This window comes from Protopterus annectens, chromosome 2.part1 (assembly GCF_019279795.1).
Source record: "Protopterus annectens isolate FY-2018-M chromosome 2.part1, PAN1.0, whole genome shotgun sequence".
Taxonomy (NCBI): Eukaryota; Metazoa; Chordata; order Ceratodontiformes; family Protopteridae; genus Protopterus; species Protopterus annectens.
This window is the reverse complement of record NC_056729.1, coordinates 489948263-489974669: the sequence shown is the minus strand read 5'-3', so window position 1 is coordinate 489974669 and position 26407 is coordinate 489948263. Positions and strand designations below refer to the sequence as shown.

Genomic DNA, 26407 nt, shown 5'->3' with positions numbered 1-26407 from the left:
CCCAATTATGTCCCTATGCATGGGCATTTATTAGGAGGGGGTATGTTAGTTGAGAAGTTTATAAAGTTTAGTTTGGGCATTACTGTCTCTGCCTATCAGAGACACAGGGGCCAGATCTGAGGTGAATTTGTGATTTCCCTTCCATTGGTCAAAGTTATGTGGAATAGGGTTAGGGATGGACTCTGCTTCACATAGAATGGGAGCCTGTTCCAGAGCTTTGGAATCCTCTGAGACACACATCTGTCTCGCCAAAATGCCTTATTAATATCACAGGCAAAATTCAGATCCTTGGATCTAGTGGTTCTGATGCTGTTTGGTTTGTGGCTGTGCAAAAGGTCCATCAGAGCTAGATCTAAGGATGCCTTGTATACAAGGCATAGACTGACTCTCAGTAACCTGTAGGACAATATAGAGATAGAGCTTTAAGGTGATCCAGACAGGACAATGCATTTATACCCTGGATTCTCCTGGTAATGAACCCTTGTTGGATTTCCAATTGTCGCATATGTCTGGCCAGCTACATGCCAAAGGGGGGGAATTATACTCAGTGATGGGTCTGATACAGGCCAAATAAGGTGGCACTATGACTTCCTTGGACCTGGATTCCTTACCCTTACTTATAAGTTAGTAACATAGAATGATTTTCTTTCTACCTTGGCCACAAGTTGGTCAAAGGCCAGATTACTGTCTGCATATGTTCCCAGTTCCTTGACTACTGGGATCAACTTTTAAGAGTGTCTTATTGTCGGAGTAATTAGCAAGGGCAGCAGTTTTCCCAAAAGGCACTATAATGCATTTCTTGGTATTGAGTTTAATCTGAGACTTTAGCACCAGTCATTTCTTTATGTTAGACCCTCTTGTAAGATGTTTGTGTCATGAGGGGAATCTATGATATCTCCCAATTTGTAGTCATCTGTGAACTTGGTCAGCCAAAGGCTCATGACATTAGCCTTTACCTCTCAGAAGTGTATGCCAAATAGGAGTGGTCCCAGCATGGAGCTCTGAGGTACCTCACTGTTGACCGGTTTCTTACTGGAGATGGTATCACCAATCCTGACTTTCTGGGTCCTATCTGTGAGCCAGCTGGCAAGTCAGCTAGTTATGTGAGGGTTTATGAACAGTTTAGTTACTTTTGTCAACTACATCTGTGTGAGGTATTGTGTCAAACTCCTTAGGTAGTTTCGGGTAGGCGGTATGCATAATTTCCAGTCATCCATTGCCTTGGAGACCTTCTCAAAAAAGTCCACCAGGTTTAATAGGCATGAGTCCATTGTCTGAAGGTTGTCTATGTTTCATGATAATTCATTCCACGAGTCAGACTAATAGGTCTGTAGTTTCCAGGATCAGTTGGTGATCCATCCTTGTGAAGTGGAATAGCTGTTGCAGTCCTCCATTCTCACAGTAAAAAGCCTGTTTTCAGGCTATAGTTGATATGTAACTCAAGTGATCCTGATAGGTCATGTTTCCAGCTATTTAGGAGGCATCCCGGGATACTGTCAGAGCCATTGAGGCAGTGTTTTTGGCCTTAGCAAGCATGCCCAACACCTGCTCCCTGTTAAAAGCTGGGGAAGTTTTGCTAGTAGGTATTTCATGGAAGGAGGCAAGGAGAGTGGGGACTGAAGTTTGAGCTGAATTTGTCAATTTTGTTGCTCTGCTCAGTGAAGGTGATACCACTGACCAGTTCAGCACACTGGTATGTGCTTGCCTTTGAGATTTCAAACATAGCTGCAGAAGCCTTTGTGGTTCTCTTTAGCTTGTGAGGCTATCTTGACCTTGTAATTGGCCTTGTTGGACTTAATTCATCCTCTTAGTTTCCTGTTTAGTTTAATTAGACAGCTATCATTATGGGAGTTTCTCTTCCTTATTTTAGCCATGACTTTTTGTCCTTTTGTTATATACACCAATAAGGTTAGAATTCCACCCAGCGTGATTTGTTTTTAGATTTTCTTTTGAGCTTAAATTGTCTGCCAGACTTTGTATCTACTGTGATTACTCTGTGTATGTGAATTAGTTCAGTTTTATTTTTTTGTGAAATTCTTCTCTAGGGCTTTGCCTGCAAATGGTTTGCTGTGATCTGTAGACTACCTTGTAAACAAACCTAAATAAAATAAATAAGCAATACAATAAATTCTTAGGGGGACTGAATTAATGCCATCAGTAAGTTAGCCTTTTTCTTTGCTATTAAGCAAGTTTTTGTTCAGACTCAAAATAATAGTACATTTATTTATTACAGAAAGGCAGAGGAACATGATCTTCAAACCATGCATGGGATTCGTGTTCCAGAAAATCCTTCTTCTGCCTAGTTGCCACTTTCCAAATGGTACATACATTTTCAAAAAAAAATGTTAACAGTTACTTCAATAATTCTTGTAGCCAAAGTTCTTAAAATTAACAAATAAGTTTGAGATTAACTTAATTGGATAATAATACTCCAGAGTCTGAATCAATGTTTAATATAAATAATAACAATTAGTGAGGGAAAAATCAAACTACTGAACTACACAGAAAAAAGGCCCAAGACCACAGGCAAATGTCCTCAGATTCATTCAGAGTTAAACCTAAAAGGTACTTTTGACATACTTTGTATAAAAATGTTAAACTACAATATACAAATTAGACAGGAAATTAAAGTCCATTATAAACATATAATAGTTTAAAATGGATACACATAATGTAAACACAGTTAACAAGGATTAAACGTAACATTAAACATGCTCTGGCAGACATATTCCTCAAACTTGTTTAACTTAAGTTTAGCTACCCGTTTTGCTCCTGATAAGTGGTGCACAGCAGTGGTGATGTACCGCCATAAAGGTGTCCTTACAGCCAAAACAGGTAATTATAGACCTATTAGCCTTACAGGCCATGTCTGCAAAGCCATGGACTGTAGCTGATCTCATGAATTGTGATATCAGAAATCTTGTTAGACTTGACCTCCAATGGTTTGACTTTGTGAAGAGTGGATTCTATCAAATTTGGTGGATTTCTTTGAGAGGGTACTGGAGACTGGGGATGGTGGCTATGCAGTGCATCTTGACCTGGCTAGGACCTTTGACACCATTCCCCATGCTGGCATCATACAAAAACTAAATGCTTTAAGAATCAACACATATGTGGTAGGATGGATGGCAGACTGGCTGAAGAACAAACACATGCAGTGTGGGTTGTGGGTGCTTCATCAGAGAGTGTGGGGGTGGTCAGGGGTGTCCCTCAGAGTTCATTGCTTGGACTACTCCTTTTTGATATTTACTTCTTAGATATCTAGGCAGGGATCCAGCTCCTCTGGCTAGAAGTAATACATACAACTGGAGACTTGAGGTTGTTGTTCAGTTACCCTATTTAGCTCAGGCCCTCTGTAATGAACTCAGCCTAATGAACACTTAGTGTGATGGAGGTGGACTCAGGTTGGATGCTGAAGGGTGTAGTATCCTCACATTTAGTAGACGACCCCTCCTCTCATCTTACTGTCTAGGCAATACATTTCTACAAAATGAAAATGTAGTTAGTGACGTATATACTTGGGTTGATAGTGCTCTCTCTTTTGACAATCATGTAACAGCTGTCAAGAATCCTTTTATTTAACCCAACTAATTGCCAAAGGAATATCCAAGTCTATAAAGATAATCACTCCCTTATACGCTGCATTGATCAAGCCAATTAACATGTACAGCACCCCTTTGGGATGTATCTCCTTAAATATATCAAACAATTAGGCAGAACAAAAGGTTCCTAACTAAAAAGATCACAGGCCTAAAGTCTCTGAGTTACCAATAGAGGCTGGAAGATCTACCCCTTTGTTCTAGTGTCTAACAGACTTCTGATGGGAGATTTCTGTCTCACTTAATATACCATTTGACATCCGGTTGTCGTGGACCTCCTGTTTCTCTGTTAGTCCAATATTTCCACAAGAGACCTTAATCTTCACTAATAGATAAATAAGACATGATTGTCCCCAAAAACCTCTGGAATAAACTTCTCCTGCATGTTAAACAGTATGACTTACTATCCTCCCTTAAACATAAACTCAATGACTGCATTGCTATCTAAAAAATTACTCCAGGACTGACCAGTATGGCCCTCCTGGAGAAAGGAGGTGTTTCCTGAGGGAACCAGCAAGGAAAGTATGGTCATGAGACTCAGTGGCCTTGGAATATCTATGATTATAAGGTTTAAAGCTAGTTTCTCTACTACTACACAGTACAACTTCTTATTGATAAAGATACACTAATGATGGTACAACTTTTGTACTGATGAGATTTCCATTTTTTTTAACCTATCCTTCCACCTTAAGTGGTGAGCTACTGATTTTGTGTTGAATATGTCCCCACCTGAAGGCTGTATATTTTATATTTTATTTAGTTAAATATTTAGTCACTGTTCACTGCATGTGTTTTTCAGATTGCCAAATGCAGAAAATTACACAGAAGCTGTAGCCAAGCAAAACAACTGAGGATGCATTTTTGAAAAGTTACAGTGTGGAACTGATTTTGAACAAAGCTTTTACAGCAAGCAACACCTACCGCAGATTTGTCAAACCTTCCAGGTTCTTAATCTTCTTAATCCTGTTCTGAAAATACAAAAGAACATTTATCAATTATTAATATGGGCAACATTTGAGGCAGCATCCTAAATAATTAAATTGTAAAATAAAAACATAAATAAATAATTCAACAGGAAAACATGATTAAGGATATATCTGGCCAAAATATGCACAATGACACAACACTCTCAGATCATCAAGAGAAGTACTTTACTAATAGTTTAAAGCAAAAAATAAGAAACCACTAAGGTGCAGCAGGAACAAAAATAAATTAGCATAAAAATCTTTTGTCACAGGACTTCTTCAAAAACATATACAATCAAAAAATGCAGCCTTACATACATTCAAAACCACCAGTAGAAACCAAGAATGAATTAAACAATTATATAATTAAACACCTGAGACAAAATTAGTTAAAACCTTAAAGTGAATGTGTAAGTTAAAAAATAAATACACAAGAACAGAAGATTAAAATTAAACAAGTGATGCTATCTTTCAAAAAAAATTTTATATTGATCATATCATTTAAACCAGGGTATTTATCTGCCTGAAGTTTAATATGCCATTCAGCTTCTTTCATCTCTTCCCTGTTTTTGTAGTTGCCTCCCCTTAAATCCAGTGGGACTTGTTCCAATACAGATAATGGAAACTTTGTATTTGTTACACATTTTTGAATGTTTAAACAAAGCATTATTTTCATATTTCATGTTGATCAAAGAATAAAAGTGCATTCATATTCTATCTAGACTTCTGGTGGTCATCCCCACATAAAAAGCATTGCACCCTGAACATAGGCTAATACAGACTAACCTTTTAGACTTCCAGGTAAATCTCCCAGGAATTACAATACTATGTTGAATATGGTCCAAAGAAATGTAAGGCCCTTCAGAAATAAACCTACAAACAGAACAAAAAACATACTTATACATGCCTTTATTTTTATCTGTTGGTGGTAGACATATCTTAGTACTATCCTTCTGTAACATAAACTTAAACCTGTTAGTTTTCTTATATACAAATCTAGGAGACCTGCCAATAGCCTTAAACAGCTCACTATTACCTTCTAATATCTTCCAGTTATTATTAATAACTTCACAAATTACCTTACTATTGAAAGACATATCTAAGAAATAAGCTACTGTCCTAACTTCAGTAGGTACCCCTTTGTATCAGTCTCTTTGACATTAACAAAAGGTTTAACTAAAATAGGTTAAAATACAGTTTTTTGCATAGAAATAACTTCTGCTGTTTAAAACAAAAACTCCTTCTTATGGCCTCTGTAAAAACAAGGAGGCAATAAAACTTACTTCTTTAACAAACTTAGTGTCTTTAGTAGTCATTGTAGAGGCTCTAATAAACTGTCCCCTAGGAATGTTCTTTTTAATAAAGTATGGGTGGTTGCTTTTATAATCCAGGTACCCATTAGAGAAAGTACTTCTTCTATAGATACAACTATTGAAGTTGTTGTCATACTGATTCCATGCAACAGTACCATCTAAGAAATTTATTTTTGAGCTGATCTCCCCTAAAGTAAACTTCAAAAATTCAGACTGCATGTTAAATTGTTCAACAAAAAATAAATATTCATTGTATGCTCTGTTCATAATAAAAAATAAATCATCTACATTTTATAATATATTACCTTGTTTTTTTGCAATAATAGAAGTTAGAATGTGAGCTTCCCACCACCCTAAAACTAAATCGGTGAAAATAGTGTCCACAGCAGATCCCATTGCTACCCCCTTGACCTGTTTATAATACTTTTTATTAAATAAAAAATAATTGTTTTCTCACAGAACTTCCAACAACATACAATAAAGTGTATTCATATTGTTACTAATATCTGTAAATCTAGTCATGTAAAGTCTAACATATTCTACTCCTACATCCTGAGGAATGCTGGTAAAAAGGGAGCAAATATCCACAGTAACTATGTAATCATTTCCATTGCTATATGATTTTTTTAAAAGTTGAAAATCTGGCAATAGTTCTATTTGGAATTCCTAAGATCCATAAGAGTTCTGCCCATCCACCATTTAGACCTACTGTTTTAGCTCCAAATAGCATCACTGAAGGAATTTCTTTACTTTTAGATTTAATATTTAATCTATCAGTACAAAACTTGCCATCCTACATAAGGGATTCTTGGGACTTTCTTGACATATTACATGATTTTAGTTGCACCTATGAACCGAAAGGTGGAAATGATTATATGGTTACTGTGGATATTTGCTCCATTTTTACTAGCATTCCCCGGTATGTAGGGGTAGAATATGTTAGACTTTACATGACTAGATTCACACATATTTCTAACAATATGATTACACTTTATGTTGTTGGAAGTTCTGTTAGAAAACAATTATTTTTATTTAATTAAAAAGTATTATAAACAGGCCAAAGGGGTAGTAATGGGGTCCACTGTGGCCACTGCTTTTACCAGTTTAGTTTTAGATGGTGGAAAGCTCACATTCTAACTTATATTAGTGCAAGAAATAAGGTAATCTATTATAAAAGATGATTTATTTTTGTCTTTGTGTTAATAAAATCTTTCTGTGGACCCGCAACGCTGTGCTACTTTTGGTTATCTGGTCTATTTTGAGCATATTGTGCACCATTTGTGTGGATTTGATGATTTGTTTTTTATTATGAATGGAACATACAATGAATGCTTATTTTTTGTTGAGCAATTTAACATGCAGTCTGAATTTTTGAAGTTTACCTTAGGGGAGATGGGCTCAAAAGTAAATTTCTTAGATGTTACTATTACATGGAATCAATATGACAACAACTTCGATAGTTGTATCTACAGAAAAAATACTTTCTCTAACAGGTACCTGAATTACAAAAGCAACCATCCTTAGTTCATTAAAAAGAACATTCCTAAGGGACAGTTTATTAGATTCTCTAGAATGACTAACTACATCAAGTTTCAATACACAAACGAGAAACAGTTGAACTACCAAATCCACAAATAAACGAACCAGAACTCAATGAGAGACTACTTCTAAAATAACAGGCGTTTAATTAATCCAAGTACAATGTTAGCGCTTTCGGCTAAATCAAATATTTAGCCTTCTTCAGACAAACAGCGGAATCAGGGGTTACATTGCTTGAAATACGTTGTTGAAACCAATTAAAATAAAGTGCATCTTGCAATTTTATGTAACTATAGTTACGTTAAAGCAGAATGATACCTTACGTATGTTTAGTCTCAAGTACAGCTGAAGTACTGTGACTAGCGATACGCTGAATATTTAAAACCATCCCTTATTACAAATTGATACCTTACATATTTTAAACTCAAATACAGATAAAATACTGTAATAAACAGTGTGATAAGTATTAAAAAACCATTCCCTGTTACAAATGTCCTTATTAATACATTAACCAAATGTCGAGTGACAAATACATGTAATGCTTACCAAATCGGTCTTTCTTACAGCTTACTTTATGAGTTTGTAAAAATGTAATGAGGCTCGACATGGAAAGTTAATAAGAATAATAGAAAATATGTAGAAAACCTAACTCTCCAAAATACTATTAAATACTTGCTATATATTGATTTGTTACAAAACTGCTGGTTTACCTTCCCTACCTTATGAATATAAAATATGGAGTACAAAAATAACTTTTATACAGTCAATTCAGCAGGAAACAAGGTGTTAACTTATTTGCTACACTGAATGGAAAAATGCTTAAAGATTGTTATCTATTATAAGATAACCATTTCAACACACATTTGATCGATAGCAGTTTTGTAACAAATCAATATATAGCAAGTATTTAATAGTATTTTGGAGCGTTAGGTTTTCTACATATTTTCTATTATTCTTATTAATTTTCCATGTCGAGCCTCATTACATTTTTACAAACTCATAAAGTAAGCTGTAAGAAAGACCGATTTGGTAAGCATTACATGTATTTGTCACTCGACATTTGGTTAATGTATTAATAAGGACATTTGTAACAGGGAATGGTTTTTTAATACTTATCGCACTGTTTATTACAGTATTTTATCTGTATTTGAGTTTAAAATATGTAAGGTATCAATTTGTAATAAGGGATGGTTTTAAATATTCAGCGTATCGCTAGTCACAGTACTTCAGCTGTACTTGAGACTAAACATACGTAAGGTATCATTCTGCTTTAATGTAACTATAGTTACATAAAATTGCAAGATGCACTTTATTTTAATTGGTTTCAACAATGTATTTCAAGCAATGTAACCCCTGATTCCGCTGTTTGTCTGAAGAAGGCTAAATATTTGATTTAGCCGAAAGCGCTAACATTGTACTTGGATTAATTAAACGCCTGTTATTTTAGAAGTAGTCTCTCATTGAGTTCTGGTTCGTTTATTTGTGGATTTGGTAGTTCAACTACATCAAGTTTATTGAAGAAGAAAATTCTATTGCCTCCTTATTTTTACAGAGAGGCTATAAGGGGGAGTTTTCGTTTAAAACAGCATAAGAAGTTATTTCTAAGAGAAAAGCAGTATTTGAGCCTATTCTGGTTAAATCTTTTATTAATGCTAAAGAGATTGATACAGAAAGGGTACCTACTGAAGATGGGACAGTAGCTTATTTATTACATATGTCTGTCAATAGTAAGTAATTTGTGAAGTTAATAATAATTGGAAGATATTGGAAGGTACTAGTGAGCTGCTTAAGGCTATTGGCAGGTCCCCTAGAACTGTATATAGGAAAACTAACAGTTTAAAGTTTATGTTACAAAAGGATAGCAGTAAGATAGATTACCTTCATACTGTTGAAGTGCACATGTGCAAGGGCAGATGTGCGAAAGTATGACTTCAAAAGTTGGGAATGCTGACACTGAATTGCCGAATTCACAACTGAGCAAATGCCAGTGTGCATTCGCTCATGTGAATTCGGCAATTCAGAGTGCAGATAGCACTACAGTGAGGATCAGAACATGTACCCCTTCCCTCACTGTAATGCGATCTCAGAGTTAGTATATTAAATTAGCAGGGGGTGTGGGGGGGGTGCAGCCCCCACATGGAGGTGCAAGTGGAGGGCTTGACTCCCTGCATGACGGTGTTTGGTGACATCTGGAAATGCCAGGTGTTTCAAAAGCATTCGACATTCCCAGAATGTCAAATTCATTGATCAGCACTTTTGCTGTTTTAAACATTCGAAAGTGCAGTTTCCGACTATGTGAGTCGGATATTTGCCTATTTTGTTTGTGACCTTGTAAAGGGAAACCACTAAGATCTGTCTACCACCAGCTGATAAAGGTAAAGGAATGTATAAGTGGGTTTTTGTTCTGTTTGTAGGTTTATTTCTGAAAGACCTTATATTTCTTTTGACAATATTCAATAAAGTATTGCAGTTCCTGGGAGATTTGCCTGCATGTCTGAGGGGTTAGTCCATATTAGTCTATGTTCAGGGTGCAATGCTTTTTATGTGAGAATGAGTACCAGAAGTGTAGAAGAAAGAATAAAAGAGCATTTATATTGTATCATATTGAAAGACGAAAATAAGTCTTTGTTCAAACATTCAAAAATGTGCAACAAATGTAAAAAGTTTCTGTTTTCTGCATTGGAACAAGTCCCATTGGATTTAAGGGGAGACAAATACAAAAACAGGGTAGAGATGGAAGAAGACAAATGGCAGATTAAGCTTCAGGAAGATAAATACCCTGATTTGAATGATATGGTCAATATAATATGTTTTTTGAAAGAAGATTAAAATTAAACAAGTGATGGTATTTGTATGTATTTATTTTATAACTTACACATTCACTTTAAGGTTTAAACTAATTTTTGTCTCAGCTGTTTAATTGTATAATTGTTTAAGTTTGGTTTTGAATGTATTTAATGATTCATTTCTTCATGGTACATGTTTCTGAAAATGTCTTGTAACGAAAGAAGTTAATACAGATTTTTACACCAATTCCTTTTTGTTCCTGCTGCCTCTTAGTGGTTTCCTTGTTTTCAGTTTGGTTTTACCACGTTTGGATTAGTCTTATTTTTAATTTAGTCATTCAAAGCACATGGAGGCTCAAAATACAATGATACACAGTACATGCTTCCATAACAATCTTTTAATCTATAATAAAGACCTAACCCTGTTCACAAACCTCACCCCTCAGATTTACTAGCATTGTGAAAAATACACTATGTACATACTTATTATATGGGCACTTATCTTCTGTTAAACAAGTATTATGTCATAGATGTTCTGTACTTCAGGTAGCTTAGAATAACAATACTATGTTGAAGCTCCTACCACTAAGTGGTCTATCCCTAACCGTATTTAAGCTAACCGTGACCAATAGATGGGAAATTGGAAATTCACCCTGTGTCTGGCCCCTATGTTTCTGACAAACACAGGCAAACATTTAAGCCCAAACTAACATACCCCCTCTGATACTATTCTTCTGGGCCAGTAATCAAGCAGCCTCAGTCCTTGCAATGACACAGGTGAGGGGTGTTCACTTGGAACAAAAATAGATACACACAGTATTTCCAGACATAGCTCTCTGCACCAACCACAATCTCCCTTAAGAGCACACAGGGAACACACACAGTCCAGGGGTTGGGTTTCCCTCTCTCTCTCCAGGCCCCCAATAAGACTCCACACTGACACAGCTGTAGAGTTGAGTCCTCACCAGAGTGTTCCAAGCCAAGTACTCCACCACCCCTCTCTGTGAAACCATTGCTCTGTGTCCATGCTCCAAGTAGCTGACACACATACATATACATATATACACACACACACACACACACACACACACACACACACACACACACACACACACACACACACACCTGGGAAAGGTTGCCGCACCAGTTATGCCCCCTCTGTCCAGACTATAAGGTAGGTACTGCCACCAGAACACTCCAAGCACTCCAAAGCCAGCTACTCTAAGGCTCTTACAAGGGTACCCAATTATACTGAGTAAACTTAATACAACTACAAATGGTGGTGTTTGACCAGTGCAGCAAGGCTTTCAGAAGCGGCCACCATGTCACCAAATAAATATAAGCAGTCTCAGAGGTTAAAATATTCTCTAAAAGACCAGCCCCAATGAAAATGTTTAATATCTTTAATAATAAATAAAAAAGCATGACAATACTACATATCTATTTACAATAAGTAACAGAGTTTTAATCACAGGAAATATTAAAAAAAACACAGATGGATAGAGTCACACAGTTACAGAAAACAGCACTTAACTAATCTCACTATATTTTCCTGACAGATCTAAAGAATTACTATTCCCTGGTTACTTACTACAGCAAGGCAAGATGAAGTAGGTGAGTGGCCTTCCTTCTTTGTCAGGTTTTAGAAACAGACTTCCCTGAGACTTCTGTCTCATCTAGTATTAAAACATCATTTCAGTGCTGGATTACAAAATAACATCACATACATCTAGTCCTCTGACTTGGTTCCCACACTATCTCCCTTTACTAGAAACTGAACCAGAATTTAGCACATATGTGTTACCATACACACAGAGCTATGGTAAGATGTGTTATAGCATTTAGAAGCTATAAAACCATTTCAAAACTTCCATCCCTTCATGACTAGCAACTAGTTCACTCCTAAGGACAATCCAGTAGGATTCCTATTCCTGGTTTTCACAGGCATTTTGTCTCTGGCTGCAACCAGAACTGTAAGATACAATATTTACTTCCTAAACTAGGTAATTTAATTTCAGAGTATTTTACAAAGTTAGCTGGACTGAGATTAAGCTCTTCTCTTCTAGTACCCAATGTTACAATATATCCATTTCAACAGTTACAATACAGTCTGACATACAGGTTTATTTCTTGTCTGTCCAGTAGGACCCACTGTTGATACATTTTTAATGCAAGAAGCTTTACAAATACATTTGCAACATAAGCACCTGTACAAATCAGTTTGATATACAAATGACATATAATTCTTTACAAAACTCCAGCCAGCTATGCTGGCATATGTTACACATTAACTACCCTACTTCTCCTAGCATAGCTGACAATACCTCACATCATCACATTCCCACCAAATGAAGACTCAAGCTCGTATTTCAAGTGACCCTTGAGAAATGAGGCTTGAGGGACATAAGCCTATCTGGGAACACATTAACCCACACCCTGACTTGAGATCCCATCTGCATTGACATTGCTGACCTACACTACAGTGCTGCACTGTCATGTCATATGCCTGCCACCCTAGACTCCACCTTAATAACTTAGCATTTTGCTGGCTGGCTCGATGTAGCTCCTTTTGAATGCTCTTCCTTGTTTGGCCCCACAGTGAAAGAAACTTTATCCGGGTGTGAGAAGGATGGAAAAACCCTGTCTGCTGCAGGCATATGTTTTTTTGACCCACTCAGAGATTGTTTTCAGGGAATCAGCGAGGTGGTTGAAAGTTGTGGTTCAGGAAATCCCAGGGTCCTTTCCAGGACACACGTGGAGGAACTTCCCCAAGAGCAGACGGGGAAACTCCAATGGTCAACACCACCCCAATGGCAGAGAAGGCCCGCAAAACCAGGAGTCCAGAAATGTTTTCTTTCATAGACCCTACCAGCATTCCTGAAAGGAGGCATGACTGTCTACCTCTGGAGGCAATCAGGGATAGATTATCCCTGCATCAGAGAGCCTGGCTAGACATAACAAAAGATACTTAGGTGCAGAGTATTATTTCCATTGGCTATATAATTTCCTTTTCCCTTCCATCACCAATCTAAAGGAAAATCCCCAATGCTCCACCCAGTCAGAGGAAAGAAGCAGCAATTCAAATACAAAAGCTGCTATAAAAAAAAGAGTAATCCAATAGGTCCCACCAGACCAGATAGAATCCAGAACTTACCCAAGGTTCTTTTTAGTGCCAAAGAAAACAGGAGACTGGAAACCAATTTTGGATCTCAGCAACTTGAACAAGTCAGTTCAACATACCAAGTTTCGGATGGTCATGGTTCAGTCCATTCTCCCTTTTCTGGGCAAGGATGACTGGATGTGCTCAATAGACCTACAGGATGTGTACTATCATTATAAAGATGAACAGACAATCCAGAAGATATTTAAGCTTCTGGCTGGGAGCCAGTCACTACCAGTTCAGATTTCTGCTCTTTGGTCTCACCACAGCCCCCAGGGTGTTCACCAAATGCATGGCAGTAGTAGCAGTGCACTTGAAACTGCAGGGATTCCAAGTATTTACATATCTAGATGACTAGCTCATTACCACCCCGACCATGCATCATTTGATAAGGGCAAGAAATCACATATTCCAGATGTGTTCTCAGCTGGGAATGACCATAAATTACAACAAGTCTCAACTGGAATCAACTCAGAATTTGGAATTTATAAGAGCAGTTTTCAACACAAAGTCAATGATAGCCTCACTGCCTCCCTCAAGGGTACAAGCTATAAGATCACAGGTCAGAAAAATAATTTACAGTACCAAGATTTCAGCCCACTTGGTCCTTCAAGTTCTAGGATCAATGTCAATGGCAATATCACTATTACCTTTAGCTAGATTTTATATGAGAATTCCCCAATGGTTATTAACAACTCAATGGTTGATACTTCGCTAATCCATGTCAACCCAAATATGAATCACTCAGACATGCAAGAGAGATCTCAGGTGGTGGATTCAATTAGATCAGGATCTACAAGGTCACCTGTGCATCTCCTCTCAGCCCAAGGCCATAGTGACTAAGGACGCTTCCCAGTTGGGGAGTTGGGGGGCATTTTCTGGGAAAACAGTCCAAAGCACTTGGTCCCCCAAAGAGCTCAATCTGCATATCAATGTCCTAGAAATGACAGCAGTGCTTTTAGCGTTGCAGACCTTCCAGGATGCTCTCCCCTCTGGGAAAGTTGCAATTCAAATGGACAATACGCAAGTAGTTTGGTACATCAACAAACAAGGAGGGACCAGATGCTATTCTTTGTGTTGAAAAGTGCTCAGAGTGTGGCAATGGGTGATCTCATACAACTGTTTTCTCATAGCAACACACATTCTGGTGAAATCACAGCAGACAAACTGAGCAGGTGCATTCTTCTACCTGATGAGTGGTCTCTCAACAACAAAGTGACAGAAATGATTTTTCATCAATGGGGTCAACCTTGCTGCAATATTTCACTTCTCCCCTAAACAACAAATGCAGCAGCTACTTTGCCCTAATCCCCTCCACGTGGGAATCACCAAAAGATGCACTACTTCACGACTGGCCCCCAGTCTACTTTATGCCTACCCACCAATCCCATTACTTCCAAAATTCCTACAGAAAGCTACCATGTTAAAGAGCAAAGTCATCCTCATTATATCTTACTGGCCTCAACAGATTTGGTTTCCCTTCCTTTGGCCTCACTTACTTTACCAACCTTGGATTCTTGATCCGATCCCAGACCTCCTGTCTCACCCAACAGGCATGAGCCATCCTGACATATCAAACCTCAAACTGATGGCTTGATTTCTCCAATGCCATTAACAGACAGACAACTGATGCCTCTTCACTTGTCCAACATATACTTTTATCTTCACATAAACCTTCATCTCAAAAACTCTATTCAAGTAAGTGGAAAAGATTTGTTTTCTGGGTGCAACAAAATCATGCTGAACCTTTTTCAGCCCAGATACATAACATACTTGAGTTTTTCTCCCTACATTTTAAAGAAAGGGCTAGTTCTTCATGCATTAAAGTTCAATTAGCAGTGATTTCAAACTTTCACATTGGATTTAAAGGTTCTTCAGCAGCCTCTCATAAGTTGTGCAGAGCTTTCTTGCAAGGCACTCTCCTTTTAAGACCCCTGTTTAAAGACCCTGTTCCCCCATGGGACCTCAATATGTTACTGCAGGCATTAATATATCCCCCTTTGAACCAGCAGTTAAAAGTGACCTTAAATATCTTAGCCATTACCTCTGGTAGACAAATTCAGAGATTCAAGCATTATCTTCAAAACATCCATACCTGATCTTTCATAAAGATAGAGTGACATTAACAAACAAATGCCTCCTTCCTTCCCAAGGTGGTATTAGAATCTAATATCAAGCAATCCATTAATTTGCCAATATTCTTTCCTAATTTTGCTAACAAGGGCAAATGCATGTTATATTTATTGGATGTTCACAGACAATTTACGTTTTTAACTATACAAAACAAAAGACATCAGAAAAATTGATCAATAGTTTGTTTCCTTTGCAGAATTGAAATTTGGAAAACCAGTTGCCAAAGTAAGTTTAGCTGATTGTATTTCATTTACTTATTTATAACAAATTGTGTATCGCCTTACCACAACTCGTATGGGCCCATTCAACTAGATCCATAGCAACGTCTTCACTTTTCCTATCCAGGACATCCATGGATGACATATGTGCAGCAGCAACTTGGGCTACTCTCCATAACTTTATTACTCATTACAAATTGGATCTGGTCACCAGGGGTCGAGCATCATTTGGCTCAAATGTGCTCAGGAATATCCTTCCTTAGAGTCCACCTGGGATTATAGGTAGCTGGGGACTCTGTCCCATCAGTTGAGGACAGACTGAAAATTGACAACATCAGATAAAGAAGTTATGTTCTTAAACCTAAGGAAAGGAACACTCCGGATGCAGGCTTTCCAAAGAGCAAAAACTTTAATGTATAAAACCACCAGCCAAAAAACGATCCAAACAGGAGAACAAGCACATAAACACAAACGCTCCTTAAGCAACTGCATTTTTGCTATAGTGATACAGACTTCATCAGTCACCTGCAGGACATAACAAGAATTATGTATAATCCCCTTAATAGACAGATTAATGCCTAATAAACTAAATTAAATCTAAAAAAAAAAATCACAGGATTTAAAATGCAGTATTGAGTTACACAAAATGTAGTCACATATACTTAAAACAAAAATATACAAAAATGAATGAACAAATAACAATAAAAAAAAAAAAAAAAAATATATATATATATATATATATATATATATATATATATTTATAAAATGGAATACGAATCTAATGATATGAAATATTTTAAAATACTTGAATTCTACTCATACATTTTAAATATAAAATGCATATAAATTTACAAAAGCATGACAATGGCTCCACCTTGTAGAATTTGTTGAGTACAACATAAAAACCCAATTAAATCTAAATATAAAATCTCTGGTCATGCTAAAATTCTATTCATGCTAAAAACAATCTGCCAATAAAGTTCCCTGTATTCCACATTTGTCTCCCAAGATTCACTCCTAATGTCCATGGGATACTAAAGGAATAGTATATATTGCCCTATGTGAAGGATGTGATGCTTTTTACATAGGAAAGACCAAATGGAAACTTAGGAAATGTATATACGAACACATGTATGACAGAAAAGGAAATCAAAAGAATGCACTTCATAAACACACGCTGTTATACTCAAGCTCTAGGTTTACGTTTTTTGTCCTGAAGATGTACCCATGGACATTAGGGGTGAATCTTGGGAGACAAATTTAGAATATAGGGAACTTTACTGGCAGATTGTTTTGGAAGCAAATAGAGAGCCAGGTTTGAATGATATGGTCTCCTTTGCCACAGTTTTAAAAATGAGGTCAGCTAAGCTATAGAATTGTGGAATTACCAGGAGTTTTATATTTGAATTTAATTCAGTTTTTATGTTGTACTCAACAAAGTCCACTAGGTAGAGCCATTATCATGCTTTTGAAATTTTATGTGCATTTTATATTTAAAATGTATATGTATGATTCATATGTTCATAGGAAGGTACTAGGCTATTGGCCCTAGGGTCTATACAAGCCTAGCCAAAAAGGTACCTTAGCTTTCGCCACCCAAGAAAATTATTTTTCTGTGCCCCTGTTGAGCAGAGCCACAGAGGTGATCCCCGGGGTGAATTTCCTATTTCCCATCCAATCATCAAGATTTTTTTTGAAGAGTGCTAATGAGGAGCTTTGTTTGATATAGATAGGCAGTTTTTTCCAAAGTATGGCAAGTGTCTGTGACAGGAATTTATCCCTCCAGCATGTTCTGTTTATTGTGGTGACAAGGTTTAGTTCCCTAGAGCGTGTAGCTCAGAGGGATTGGGGTTTCTTTAAGTGGAGCATGTCCAACAGCTCTGGGTTTGACATAGCTTTGAATGTTAGGCAGAGATCGCCTCTGAGTAAGCGATATGCGACGGAGTACAGCTGGAGTTTTTTGAGACGGTCTGCGTAGGGCATCTGTTTAAGGCCAGTAATCCTCTTTGTGAGGTATTTCTGCAGCCTTTCCAGTTGTTGTAGATGTCTTACCAAAAGAGGTGTTGTACTCTATAATGGGTCTAATGAGTGACAGGCAGAGGAGAACAATGACCTCTTTTTTTCCTGGATGAGAAACCTTTTGTGATGAGGTGTGCCACATAGAAAGATTTCCTGACTACTGAGCCAATGTGATTATCAAAGGAGAGACTACTGTCCACCTGTGTCCCAAGGTCTCTTATCACACCTTCGGTGTTAAGTAGACTACCACCTATGTGGTAGCTCATGGGTACAGAGTTTTTACCAAAGGGATGACAATGCACTTTTTGGCAATGAGCTTGAGGCCATGGCTTTGACACCAGGCATCTGTCTCAGTGAGGTCCTTTTGTAGGATGTCCACGTTGTTAGGAGTTTCGATTATGGCTGCTAGTTTGCAGTCATCTGCGAACTTTGTTAGCCAAAGACCTTCTGTGTTAGCCTGTACTGCAGAAAAGTAGATACCAAACAGGAGAGGACCCAGGACTGAACCCTGTGGCACTCCACTTGTCACTGGTCTGAAGTCGGATTTGGAGTCTGCTACTTTCACAGTGTGGGTTCTGTCAGTGAGCCAGTTGGCAACCCATCTTGTGACATAGGGATTTATACCTAGTTTAGTGAGTTTATCTATAATTCCAGAGTGGGGGATGGTGTCAAAAGCCTTGGCGAGATCTAGATAGGCTGTGTGAACCACCTTACCCTCGTCTATGGCTTTGATGACTGCTTCAAAGAAGTCAATCAGGTTTACGAGACATGGTCTGCCTTTTACAAACCCGAACTGGGTTGGGTCCAGAGTTTGGAGTTTACCAATGCCTTTGTTTATAAGTTCCATGATGATACTTTCCATGGCCTTGCAGACCAGGCTTGTTAAGCTAATAGGGCGGTAATTCCCAGGGTTCGCGGTGGCTCCCCCTTTGTGGAGTGGGATAACCATCACTGTGCGCCATTCAGTGGGCACAAAGTCTGAGGTGAGGCTATGATTGAACACGGTGCTTAGGTGGAATGCCAGTTCATTCTGTAGTTCATGTAGAACGCAGCCTGGGATGTTGTCAGGTCCCATGGATGCTGTGTTCTTGGCTTTGGAGAGTGTGGTTTTTACCTGTGCAGCTGTGATTACAGGAACTTTGCATTCTTCTGGTATAGAGATGGGCCCTTTAGGGGGAGGGGGGGTAAAGTTAGCACTGAACCTATCTGCCAGGGTGTTGGCAATATCAATTGGTTCTGTATATTTAGTGCCATTGCGCTGTAACTCAGAGCAGATCTGAGAATTACCATTGAGATTTTTGACATAGTTATAGAATGCTTTGTGGTTGTCTTTAGAAACAGTGGTGATTTTGTTTTCATAACTAGCTTTGGAGGATTTTATGAGGGATCTCAGCTTCTTACTGAGGCTGACCAGGGAGTTCTTCCAGTCATGGGATTTTACTCTTTTTTGCAACAGTTTCTTTCTTCTGCTGTAGAGTTTGTTTATGGCAGGGGTTCACCAGATTGGCTTCCTTTTTTTGGAGGATAGCATCTTGGTTTTGTTAGGGATTGCATGATCCATGCACTTGTGTAAGTGCTTATAAAGTGCATTTGTGTAGGATTCAGTAGTCGTACCTCTATTGTCCGTCTGCATGGGTGTTGTGAAGTTTGCCACTTCTGTCTTAAGAAGCGTGAAGTTGGCTTTGGAGAAATTGTTTACGGTGGTTTCCAACAATTTTTTGGAGTCTCAGTCTTGATCTTTAAAAGAAACTTTGTAAATGGTGAAAAGGTATGAAAAGCATACAGGAGCATTCTCATCCATGAGAATGGGAAAGCAAATATCTTCCATGCATAACTGCAAGAAGTCCTGGAGCAGGATTACTTCTGTTTGCCTCCATTCAGAACAGACCACTAATTAGTGACCATTTGGGCTGGGCTGTTGAACACAACTGATAGAGACTGAAGGCTACTGTGTGGCACTGTTTCTGCAAGCCCACTGTTCATTCCATTCAGGAGTTTCACATTTCCCACTGTTATGCAACCATGGAATTAGTATTAGCAAGTCCTGCAGGAGCCCCCCACCACCCAAGCAAATATGGATTGTTTACATGGGAGTTGAAGTGTTTCACGACCTAGTCAGATTAAAAAAACACTGCTTTAAGTCAATCATGTACTGATCTGCCAAAGAAAGCACTATGGCCTCTGCTACAAAATGAAAGGTTTTGAGGAATTATTTTACTGAGTGACCCCATGAATCCCCAATATATCCAGCCTATTGCAGGGTCCAAACTCTGCCTTAACACAGCAAGGCTTTATACGATATGTATTTAAAACTGCACCAAGAAATACAAGGATAGCACAAGGACAGCAGAATTATTTGTTCATGTATTAATCCAGGCTGAACCTTCAATATTCAGAAATACCTACCTTTTTTCCTTCCCTACTATCCTCTTAACTACCATCTTCCAATACAACATTAGTTACCCTTCTTCTTAGCTTTATTTGGTAGAGTCCATTTAAATTATTTTATAATATTTCATGTCATTAGATTCTTATTGTGCAATATATATATATATATATATATATATATATATATATATATATTTTTTATACTGGAAGCAAATAGAGAGCCAGGTTTGAATGATATGGTCTCTCTTGCCCTAGTTTTAAAAATGAGGTCAGCTAAGCTATAGAATTTTAGAATGACCAGGGGTTTTATATTTAGATTTAATTCAGTTTTTATGTTGTACTCAACAAAGTCCTCTAGGTAGAGCCATTATCATGCTTTTGTAATTTTATGTGCATTTTATATTTAAAATTTATATGTAGGATTCAAGTATTTTATAATATTTCATGTCATTAGATTCTTATTGTGTATATATATATATATATATATATATATATATATATATATAGGTTACCATTAGAACATCGACCGCTCGAAACATCGACACATGGAAACCCGGGTCCAAAACATCGACACTTCACTTCTCTGAAACAACAAAATATCGACGTACAAATGTTCAACGCCCAAATAATCGACAATGGAACACCAACACATACAAAATGCCAATCTGCATTGAGCGATCCATGTAACTCGGCAACATCAGCATAAAACAAATTAACACAGAGTGGTGTATGCAAATAAAACACTTCCCAGACACACTATTTCCTCTCTCACACTTCAGCTCCTCAACACAACCATGTTTAAATTGAGTGTCGAACATTTGCAGGTCGACTAATTACACTGTCGGTGAAGTAACGTGTCGATGTTTTTGACCCGGGTTTCTGTGTGTTGATGTTTCCAGCGGTCGATGTTCTAATGGTAACCTATATATATATATATATATATATATATATATACATATATATATATACATATATATATATATATATACTGCATTTTAAATCCTGTGATTTTTAGATTTAATTTGGTTTATTAGGCATTAATCAATCTATTATGGGGATTATAAATTGATTCTTGTTATGTCCTGCAGGTGTCTGATGAAGTCTGTATCACTACAGATGAAAACACAGTTGCTTAAGGAGCGTTTATATGTTTATGTGCTTGTTCTACTGTTTGGATTGTTTTTGGCTGGTGGTTTTATACATTAATGTTTTGGATCTTTGGAAAGCCTGCATCCAGAGTGTTCCTTTCCCCAGGTTTTGGTGACACATTGAACACTCTTCCCTTCCTTTTTGTGCTTTTGAAGTTATGTTCTTACCATAACATTCGATCGGTGTTATCCATTTTCATTCTTCATCAACTTCCACCCATCATCCCCCAAGCCTTATGATCACAAACATCTGGATGTATGAAAAATTAGAGGAACATCACTGTCCTTTATACTGAGCTCCAGATATATTTTTTCCTATATATTCATGCATGTTAAACATTTGTATCTGGCAGTAAGTCAGCAAACAAGATCTGAGGTAGCTTAGAGTTGGTGCATTATGGGTAAGGGAGGAGCACAAGAGTTTTTTTGTTACCACAAGTTTAGTAATGGCAGAGTCAGATCCAAGGATCAGATCTAAACCCATCAGCTGAATGAAAATGAAAATGGACAACACAAATAGAATGTTATGGTAAGTACATAACTTCTTTTTTAAGCAGCATGAATTCTGTTCATAGGGAGTCTTGTTCTTCGTAGTATTGTGCTTAAAAAGCAGCCTGTAAAATTTTAGCTGGGATTTTGCCATTCTTAGCATTATTCACAGAGAAAGAAAAAAAGAAAAAAACACTGAACAACTGGAGAAACGGTCACCATCCACTTTTACTGTGTTCCTAGTACTTCGGCATCAAGCCTTCCATGGAATAATCATACACAAGAATGGTGCACTTTATATACATTTCACTACATTCATTATTCAATTCAATTATGCAAAAACTGATCAATTAATCAAAGAGTCAAGAAAATTAAAATCTAAAGTGCATCTTGAGCAGTAAAGTGTTTCTGAAACACTCAAAGTGCATCTAAACATACAAAGTGCAACCCCTTACATTCCTATAGCATTTAACATTATAATTTAAGAAGTTAATACAAAAGCACTTATGCATCTCTAGATTAACAAATACTAAAACATTCTGCCCTACAATGGTTAAACAATTAATCAATGAGTCAAGAAATTTTAAATCTAAAGTGCATCCTGAGCAATTAAAATGCTTTAGAAACATTTAAAGTACATCAAAAAATGTTTAAAATGCAAGTTCATACAAAAGCACTTATACATCTCTAGCTTAACAAATATTAAAAACATTTTGTCCTACAATAGTTTATCAATTAGTCAATGAGTCAAGAAAATTTAAATCTAAAGTGCATCCTGAGCAATTAAAATGCTTCAGAAACATTTAAAGTGCATCAAAAAACTTTTAAAATGCAACCCCCTACATTCCTATTGCATTTAACTTAATAGTTTAAGAAGTTCATGCCAATGCACCTATAGATTAACAGATGCTTAAATATTTAAATATTTTACCCTATACATATAAATCATTCATCCTATATGGCTATGCATTTATAAAATAATGCATACTGAAACATTTCATCCTATACATGTAAATCTAACTCCATATTAAGCCCATGGAGCCACAAAGTTCCAAAACTAATAATATATCTACTTGCTATCCTTAACAAAATGCACCCATATTCCATGCCTTGTACTGCATAAGGTTTGTTTAAAACAGAAAAAAAAACTGCTAGTGTTACCATTGTGAACAGCGTGGAAATGCTGGGCCACAGAATTATTAATTCTAACATGCCTCACATCCCCCAAATGCCCCATAATTCTTCTTTTCACCATTCTTCTGGTTTGGCCTATATACCACTTTACAGGTAGATGATCACATGCAATGGCATAAACAACCCCACTGGTACTGCAATTGTAAGATCCCAGGGCAATGAACTTCTTTCAATTAATCAAAGTGCCTGAAATGTTCTTGACTTTGTTACAAACCTTGCACCTTCCACATCTAAAGGTGCCTATTGTGTTAGAACCAGTTTCCATCCTACTTTCCCTACTGTTCAATAATTCCTTCAGGTTGTGAAATCTACTATGAGAAAAAAACAAATCTACCCTTGAAAATGTTGCCCACTTCCTTATCTTGGAGTATAATAGGTCAAAACTTGTGCTCTAACAATGTAGCTGAAAAAGAGGAAATTGCTCAGGATGCACTTTAGATTTAAATTTTCTTGACTGACTAATTGATCAACTATTGTAGGACAAAATGTTTTAGTATTTGTTAATCTAGAGATGTATAAGTGCTCTTCTATGAACTTGCATTTTAAACGTTTCTAAAGCATTTTTATTGCTCAGGATGCACTTTAGATTTACATTTTCTTGACTCATTGATTAATTGATTAACCATTGTAGGGCAAAATGTTTTAGTATTTGTTAATCTAGAGATGCATAAGTGCTTTTGTATTAACTTTTTAAATTATAATGTTAAATGCTATAAGAATGTAAGGGGTTGCACTTTATATGTTTTGATGCACTTTGTTTCTGAAGCACTTTACTGCTCAGGATGCACTTTAGATTTTAATTTTCTTGACTCACTGATTAATTGAACTGAATAATGAATGTAGTGAAATGTATAAAAAATTCCCATTCTTGTGTATGATTATTCCCTGGAAGGCTTGATGCCGAAGTACTAGGAACACATTAAAAGTGGATGGTGACTGTTTCTCCAGTTGTTCAGTGTTTTTTTCTTTCTTTGGTGAGTTGGTTCGTGGAGTGGTGTTTTTGGAGTTTTCTGACAGTATGTTGGTTAATGGAGCTTCTGTTGGTGGAGACATATCCAATTCAGTAACTACCTTTCTTTCCTGTACAGAAATGTGGAGAGAAAGGGATGAGAAGGTGGCTGCTTCCGATTTGTGGTCTTGTAATGGACTGGTAGACCAGCAGGCAACCAGGTATGAGAGACTAGAACGTTTGCTTGTAAAGGAGGTGTCTTTATATTATGATACCCAGCTGCTGGAGAAATATATCAGCCTGAATTTAACCCCTTGGGGTTTAAAGGTGGACAAACTTTCAGCTTCTGAATTTTCTGAAACTGAAGCTGATTTATTTGAGGGGTGGAAGAATATCTCTTTACAGTGTACTTTTAGGTGGCTTAAAGTACTTGTCAAACGTAACAATAGACTGCATGAACAAGTAAGAAATTCAATTTTGGAGCTGCAGGACGAGCTTAACTCATTCACTCCAGAGCAGCTCAGAAAAAGCTGCCTGCTTAATTCCACCATGGGAACAACAGTGCAGTCTGAGCTCATTTTCAAAAAATCCATTTCTAATACCATACAGAAAACAAATGTTCATAACCCTTTCACTATAAGAGCTAGACTAAAAATGTAAATGTGAAAGTTGTTTAGCAGACACTGACCTTTCCAACAGTGTAAATGTTGATAGTGCATATCAAAGTCATTTTTAAATATTTGGCAAGGAATGCTGATATTGTGCATATTTTTTACCTTTTTGGAAAAGCAAAGCACAATATCTTGGTCAATGTACCATGCAGACCCATACAATTTGAATTTAATTTGTTAGTATGAATGTCAGCTTTAAAATGATTCCTTAACCAATACTGTGTGATGCTCATTTCTTCAGATATTCACAGAAATATGATTAATATATTCTCATAATTGATAAATAAACAAAGCATAATATCTCATCACCTGTAACAGACAGAGCCTACATATCAGCGTAGAAGTTGTGCATCTAAATGTTAGCTTCAAAATGATGCATCATTTGTGTGATCACCATGCTCCCTTGCAAAGATATGGGCCTAATAATGAGAAGTATTGTAAATGTATAATTTTCATAATCGTACAAGACTAAAACTGTGATATCTGTACATGTGTACAGTGCACAGACACAGTTCTTTTACCATGTTGTAAGGAGTAACACTGTCTTCAAAATGAGTTATTACTTGGCACACGGACATCCTCCCTTGCAAAGTTATTTACCAAAATATGAAAAAAAATCATAATTTCCATAACCTAAGTCAGAAACAAACTTTGATATCTGCACATGAGTACAACATACAGGCACCATTCTTTCACCAGGTTAGAACTATCAATACTGTCTTCAAAGTGAGGTATTACTTAGCACATTCAGATGCTCCCTTGAAAAGTTATTTACCAAAAATATGAAAAAAAATCATAATTTCCATAACCTAAGTCCGAAACAAAGTTTGATATCTACACAAGTGTAGAACATACAGGCACAATTATTTTACCATGTTGGAACCAGCAATATTGTCTTCAAAATGAGATATTACTTGGCACACTGACATGCTCCCTTGCAAAGTTATTTACCAAAATATGAAAAAAATCATAATTTCTATAACCTGAGTCCTAACAAAACTGATATATGTACATGTGTTACTAGGGTTGTTCTAGGAAGGAGGACTCTACTACTTGGGATCTTGGTGCACGCAAAAAGTTAATCCAAATCCCTAGTAACTAGATCATTATCCAGGATTCCATTCCTTGTGGCCAGGCGTGGCAGAATTCGACTCCAAAGGAAAGGAGGTCTACATTAAGGGAATGGCTTAACACGGATATTTTTCCAACTAACTTCACATCACCAGGGACCCAAATAAATGACAGAGACATCAACAAAGGAATGAGGGACCTGGAAAGTAAATTGGCGAAGGTACGTAACCTTCAATGTAACAATGCATTTTTAAAAGAATGCATAAAAAACAAGAGAGTACCAAAGGGACTCAGGGTTTTCTGTTTCCTTAACGGGTTGACTGAAGATGACCCAGAATGTATGGAACTCATTGAAATGTTTGATAGACACGGTGTAGAACTCATGGAGTTCATTGTCAGGATAAATAACAAAAAATAGAATGTTTATTCACTGAAGTGGAAAGACTGAATGAATATGTACTGAATGATATACATTTTGATAAAATTTGTAATAGATATGATGCTATGTTTGATAAAATAGAGGAACAGGTTAGTGAACATGTTAAAAGGAAACATAAAAAACTTCACAGGGATACTTGTGAATACCGGGATATGATTGCTTATCCATTCCCAAAATCCTATTTTAAGAAAAATAAAGAAGGGAATGAGGAAGTATTTCATCCCCTACATACGTATACCATTGAAAGGTCAGGTAATTATGACCAGGAATATCCAGTACTCAGGAGATCTGAACAGTTACAGAATAAGAATAATGCATCCAAAGGG

At 37.0% G+C, this 26407-nt stretch overlaps 1 protein-coding gene across 1 annotated transcript in view; it reads right to left on the bottom strand.

Annotated features, from left to right (window-relative positions):
- The window catches only part of LRRC46 (leucine rich repeat containing 46), an 805439-nt gene that overhangs the window by 622485 nt on the left and 156547 nt on the right, over positions 1 to 26407 (bottom strand). The window contains exon 4 of the mRNA XM_044062285.1: positions 4521 to 4567. Within this exon, the coding sequence (XP_043918220.1) occupies positions 4521 to 4567 (47 nt within the window). The remainder of the gene's footprint in view (positions 1 to 4520; positions 4568 to 26407) is intronic.